Source organism: Frankliniella occidentalis, unplaced genomic scaffold, assembly GCF_000697945.3.
Source record: "Frankliniella occidentalis isolate FOCC.00 unplaced genomic scaffold, Focc_3.1 Scaffold5, whole genome shotgun sequence".
Lineage (NCBI taxonomy): Eukaryota > Metazoa > Arthropoda > Insecta > Thysanoptera > Thripidae > Frankliniella > Frankliniella occidentalis.
This window is the reverse complement of record NW_026267135.1, coordinates 1,885,363-1,891,134: the sequence shown is the minus strand read 5'-3', so window position 1 is coordinate 1,891,134 and position 5,772 is coordinate 1,885,363. Positions and strand designations below refer to the sequence as shown.

Sequence of the window (5,772 nt, the reverse complement as noted above, 5' to 3'; positions counted from 1 at the left end):
AACACAGATACGCAACATCATAGCCAGAGGAAGAGAGACAGAGAGAGAGAGAGAGAGAGAGAGAGAGAGAGAGAGAGAGAGAGAGAGAGAGGGGGGGGTCTCCTTCTCCTCCTCGATGGCAAGTCAATTTGTGACATGACAGCACGGAGCTCGTCACCGTCGTGCTGCGGATACCGGATCCGGAAGTAGTCAGCTCGACTCATAGTCATTTTGAGACCCGCCAAAATTTAAAATATAAGCATTTTAGCGGCTACTTATCGCCCCCCAGTCGCTTATTCATCCACCAGAGCTGGATAGCCGTCGTCGTACCGTCGTGGACCCGACCGTAACGACCGTAAGGACGCTCGTGTTCGGGAAGGGTTTGTGACGGCTCGGATGAACAAGCAGTCGTTATAACCCTTTTTGAAGTTGAAGAAGTTGAAGTTGAAGTCCTGCAGGGGCCTAACAGCGCCGGCGACCATGCCCCATGCCACACCGGCGGCGGGAGGCGCCATCTCGCGGGCGCGCTGTGAGGGGCCGGGCAGGCGGGGCGGCGCTACGCGGGCGCACCGTGGGGTAGGGACGGACGGCGGTGTGGGGTTCGCTCGGGGAGCAGGCGCGCCCGGCGGGCGGGCCACCCATCCGACGCGCAGCTCGGGGAAGTCCAGCCGTAGGGTGGGGTGGGGGGCGAGCGCTAGGGAGTAGGTCGGGACGGTGGGCAGGTAGAGCGCCCGGTAGGTAGGCCACCTATTCGACGCGCGCGTAGAGGTGGCTGCTGCTGCGGCGGCGAGTCGCCTGCGAGCGGGAGGGAAGTCCAGTCCAGTCGAATGCGGCGCGGCGGGCGGGCGCGGGCGCGGGCCGTGGGCCTGCTGGGTAGGAGGGCGCCCTCCAGCTGATGGAGCCTATTAGAGGGCAGGACGGCTCTGGGCGCACTTAGTGGTGCCCGCCGTCGCCGCCGCCGCCGCGACGCGCTGCTGGCTCCAGCTTTGATGGGGAATGACTCGCACAAACGCCGCCGATCCAGATCGCATCTCCCTCCAGGGGGCGTGGCGGGGCGTGGCGGGGCGTGGCGGGGCGTGGCGGGACAAGGGCGTCGCCGGCTCTTGTGCAACAGGATGGGTCCCCTCCCCAGATCAGATCGGAGATGTGCCCGTTCCGTTCGGTCCCCTCCAGCAGCAGCCTCAGCCGCCGCCACCACCACCTGCCCGCTGCTTGCTTATCTCTTTACTCCGGTATGACGGCTCCGCACCGCACCTTCACTTTCGACTCGCTGCTGTCTGTTGGCGGCGCTGACTTTCTCGCGTTCAGTTGTCATCGCACGCGGGGTGGGCTAATGAGAGTGGGTCGAGGTGAGGCTGGCGATGATAACCGCACGCCATGCGTATACGGAGCTAAGACGGTGTTGACCGGAAAACAGAAACCGAACCACCGGCATGGGCATGGCGTGACGCGAAGTGTGTCCGAGGGGCCCACCTAGCCAGCGGCCCACCCGGGGGCCCACCTGGGGGCCCGCCCGGGCCCGGGCTACTCCGGGGACACGCGCACGACGCGGGTGGCCATCGCCAGGAATGGGGGCACCCGAGAGCCTCCTAGGAGGCCCGGCCACGGCGGCCACCGAGTCACCTACGTCTACGTCAGCGGGGGGTGTTCGTGACAAAAGTTCGCGAGCCTCCCATAGGGACCGGGGCCGGCCACCGGAGTCAGCTGTGGTCACACGTCGGATGGGTTATTCGTGACAAAGCGTCGGTCCAGCCCTCCAGCCCAGCGATAGGTCTTCCGAAGCTTCTTTTCGACAGAACGACCATAGGCGAGGAGGTGAGAGGTGGAGGTTCTGTGCCGAGCGGAAGCGGATGTCACCACCGCGCCACATTTTTATTCTTTTAATTCTTTTCTTCTCCTTCCGGTTCTGTCCGTTCTCTGACGCTGAGCTCTCCAGCGGAATGCCCCTAAGGTCTCGACCGCGGTCTGCGCCGCTGCCGCCCCGCGGCCCCGGCGACGTATACTCGCAAACACAAATGAGCGGTAGAGACAGCAGCGGCCCCTGCTGGCTTCGGCGGACATGCAAATGCGACAACGACAATCGCAAACGTTTGCAAAAGAGCCTTTGTTAGGCTCTCGCCCGTCTCGGCTGGTCCCGGCCGGGACCTCGTGACCTCGCTAATTACCAAATGAAAACATTCTGCTCGGAGCACGAACGGCCGCTCGGGAGATTTCCATTTCAATGCTGCTAGCACCGATTGTACGGCCCATGTCGGCGACATGCAGCGAGAGTATGGGTGGCATTCCACAAGCCCTTGTGATGCTGCCCTGCTAGAGGCTCCCTGTAGAGAGATTTCCGTCCGGAAATTTTTCCAGAAAAAAAAAACGGAATAAATTTAACATATCAAAAAAAAAAAAAATACTTTTCAGGAAAAAAATCAAGATAAAGCGGCAAAAAAAATAAAAATGCGCTGGCTGGGAGTCGAACCCCAGACAGTTTCAGACTGGTCACCATTGAGCAACCTCAGCTGCTACAGAAGTGAAGGAGATAAAATATATATCTGCCCTAACCGGGAGTCGAACCTCGGGCGAACAGTTTGACACGAGCACGATTTAGCGCGCTCGGCCGCCCGCCCATCTTCTCCACTGTGCGTTCAAAGTCGGTTCTGTATTACGGGAGACAAGGGGCGACGCCAGTCAGCGACAGCGTAGAATGATTCGTTCCCTGGAGCGCCAGTTCGTATCCCGCCTCTATGGCTCAGTCGGTAGCGCGCTCGCTCATAGCGCGGAAGGTTGGTGGTTCGACTCTCCGTGTGTCTGAAATTTTTCTCAGGCCACCAAATTTCAAATGGACTTCAAACCCATCATTTCACCACGCCCCTCTCGTGGAGTTCCGATGGCGTAGTGGTTACCATTGTTGGTGGCACTGCGTCATAGGTGTCAATTAAGTGTCGGCTCTGGACCGGGGTTCGAGCCCAGGTGCCTGGCACCTCGCTGTGGTAGCGGGGTGCATAATAAGACCTAGAAACTGGCTGAAAAGGGCTCCATGACCTGTGGTGGGTCAGTTCGATTAACCATCGTACGCCTCAACCGTCTCACAAACCCCGGGAGTATATTCTGACCACTGCGGTTGGAAGCGGCTGTTCGGAACAGGGACCACAGTTCGCTAACTACTGCGGTGGGATGAGGAAAGTCGTCATCAACATAAGAAACAAATATACCGAGTTTCGGCAAGATCGGGAATTTACACTTGCCTAAGTCCCCTTGTCAGTGCGCTCTACTGGCCGCGAAAATGTGGTCCAGCCAGCAGCCTGTTGCGGATCCTCCCCCCGCTGCTGGTCCAGGTCCACCAGGTCGTCCTGCACGGCTGGCCCGTCACACGGCCCGTCACACGCCGTCACACGGCCCGTCACACGACAGTGCGGGACTCTTGACGCGGAATACAGTAGAACGAGCGACGGTACGCTGCATCTGTCACGTGGGCACCCGACCGCTCGGGCGACGTGAGGTGTCTCGGGCTGACACGTGTAGCATAGCGCTACGCTCGTCGCCTCCAACGCCGTTCCCTCCGCAGCCTCCCCTCTTTCTTTTCTCTTCACACGCAGCCACGTCTCTGATGGAATTTTAGGGTGAGGGATAAAGAAAAGAATCACCAGCGGCTTTTTGGTTTAAGACTCAGGTGTTTTTATTCTCTCAAAAACTTCACTGCCTCTTCACAGAGAGGCTCATGTCTATGTACATAAGAATACTGCATGTTTTCCAAGGGTTCATTTATAAATGGCACAAAAAGTAAGAAAAACAAAATAAGGAGTGGAGAAGTTCCTTAACTTATCTAGGCGTTCCTTCATAATTTAAATAAAAAACAAAACAAAAAACACAGTTAAAAAAAGAAATGGTGGTGTGTGTCATTTTAAATAATATTTCTACTGTCAATATTTTAAACAAACAACATAAAAGAATAGGTCAAATTATAATAAGCAGTGCTTTTTTTTATGAATAAACCCTTGATTACATAAAAATAACATCACATACATTTATTTACAAAAGCATACAAAGAAAATAGTTTGTACAAGCATTAACAAAACAGCAAATGCAAATTAATGTCGATTGACAAACAATATGGTAACAATTTAACTTAAAGGAACAATTAAATAGTCACAAACGAAAAACAGGATGACTTGTATAACACACCAATTTGGGAGGTCAGTCTTATAGTCTAAAACAAATTGATCTGTACAACACTTTCTCACATAATTTACTATACAATGACTTAACCGGGTTGGCACAATATAAGTTAAATTAGAATAAAGCGTTGTTGTTATGGAAAGCATTGAGTTAAGATTTCAGCTCTTCAATGAGTACCTTTAGAGGTTTTCACTGGCTTTACCCGTACACACAAATATAATGCTGCAGGTACAAAAGGGACTGATTGAAGATCACCCAAAATCATTAAGTGCCCAGCGCACCTTTCGACAATCTAATCTGCTTCTGTCAAATTTATTCAAAAAAACTAATAATGTCATTTAAATAAAAAATCATTTTGAAGCATTTGATACACAATAAAAACAAAAGGAACCTCTGCATGCTTGTACCATAAATAATTTGTCTTCATGCCACACTTTGAGAAATACAAACAATTAAAAGCTTTAGTCTCAGATCTACGAAACAAAATGTTACTGAGCGAAACATTCAACAATGCTTTAACTCTTTGGTGTGTCTTATAGGAGCAGCCAACTGACTATCATTCAGAATTCTGTTATATATCTGATGGAGACAGGCCTCCACTAGATGGTACAACCACAAGCCACAGTGTCCCTGAGGACCTGTCGCACAGTAAAACTTTAAGCACAATAAAGTTACTCAACTCCATTTCCATGGCTGCTCCTTTGTCTCAGTCCAGATAACTACCCACGAATGAGTATTAATAATAGCATTACAATGAACACAAAAAACAAAATTAAAAAGAGCTCCTTGCCAGCCAAGCCATACCATACACTTGAGCTGCTGCAGTAGCAGCCGTATATGGAGTTGCACCATCGATAAAATGAGAGTGGCAATGAAAATCGTCCTGCTGGCACTAAACAGTCGACTGGCTGCTCACAGCGCGATGCGCTACATGCATGAGATGGCGGGAGAGAGGGATAGGGGTGGGGACGGCTCACTTGGTCACAAAAACTGTCTGTCGCCTCAGCGCGGAGGTCACGGCGCAAAGGTCGTCGTCAACCGGGCGAGGTTCCTCCTGGCGACCAGGGGTTGGTCCGCGGACGGCTCCGCGTCCTGGTCGTCGCGGTGCACCTCGGCGTCGACGTCGAGCAGCCCCCGCCCCTCCTCGCGTCAGCACGGCGTCTCCGTGTTGGGCGGCGGCGGCGCGTCGCCGTTGCCGGGCGCCGCGCCCGGCGCAGTCCCGTTGCCGTTGAGCTGCAGCTTGGCCGGCGTGTTGTTGCCGTTGCTCGTCGTCGTCGTCGTGAACGACTCGGGCCCCATCGAGTTGGCGCCCTGGCTGGTGGACGACAGGTGCATGGCGCGGCGCGACGCCTCGGAGCGCGACTCGCGCAGGCACCACAGCCGCTTCACGGCCGACCACACGTGCGGCTGGCAGCCCACCACGGCGAAGATGAGCACGCCCTGCAGCAGGTTCACCAGGTCGGCGGGCAGCCACAGCGACTGCGGCCCGCCCGCCACCCACGACACCACGTCGGCCACCCACGTCACGCCCATGACCACCACCAGCTTGAGGCACACCCGGCGCAGCGTCGCCCTGCAACAACAAAATTCAAAAGAAATTACAAAAAATCCCAGGAATATCATATTTTT

General features: G+C 54.5%; 1 protein-coding gene across 1 annotated transcript in view; it reads right to left on the bottom strand.

Annotated features, from left to right (window-relative positions):
- Positions 1–3,618: 3,618 nt before the first annotated feature.
- Positions 3,619–5,772, bottom strand: part of LOC113212851 (probable G-protein coupled receptor Mth-like 1) — a 35,601-nt gene continuing 33,447 nt past the window's right edge. Inside the window, exon 4 of the mRNA XM_026431684.2 lies at positions 3,619–5,716. Within this exon, the coding sequence (XP_026287469.1) occupies positions 5,293–5,716 (424 nt within the window). The 3' untranslated portion in view covers positions 3,619–5,292. The remainder of the gene's footprint in view (positions 5,717–5,772) is intronic.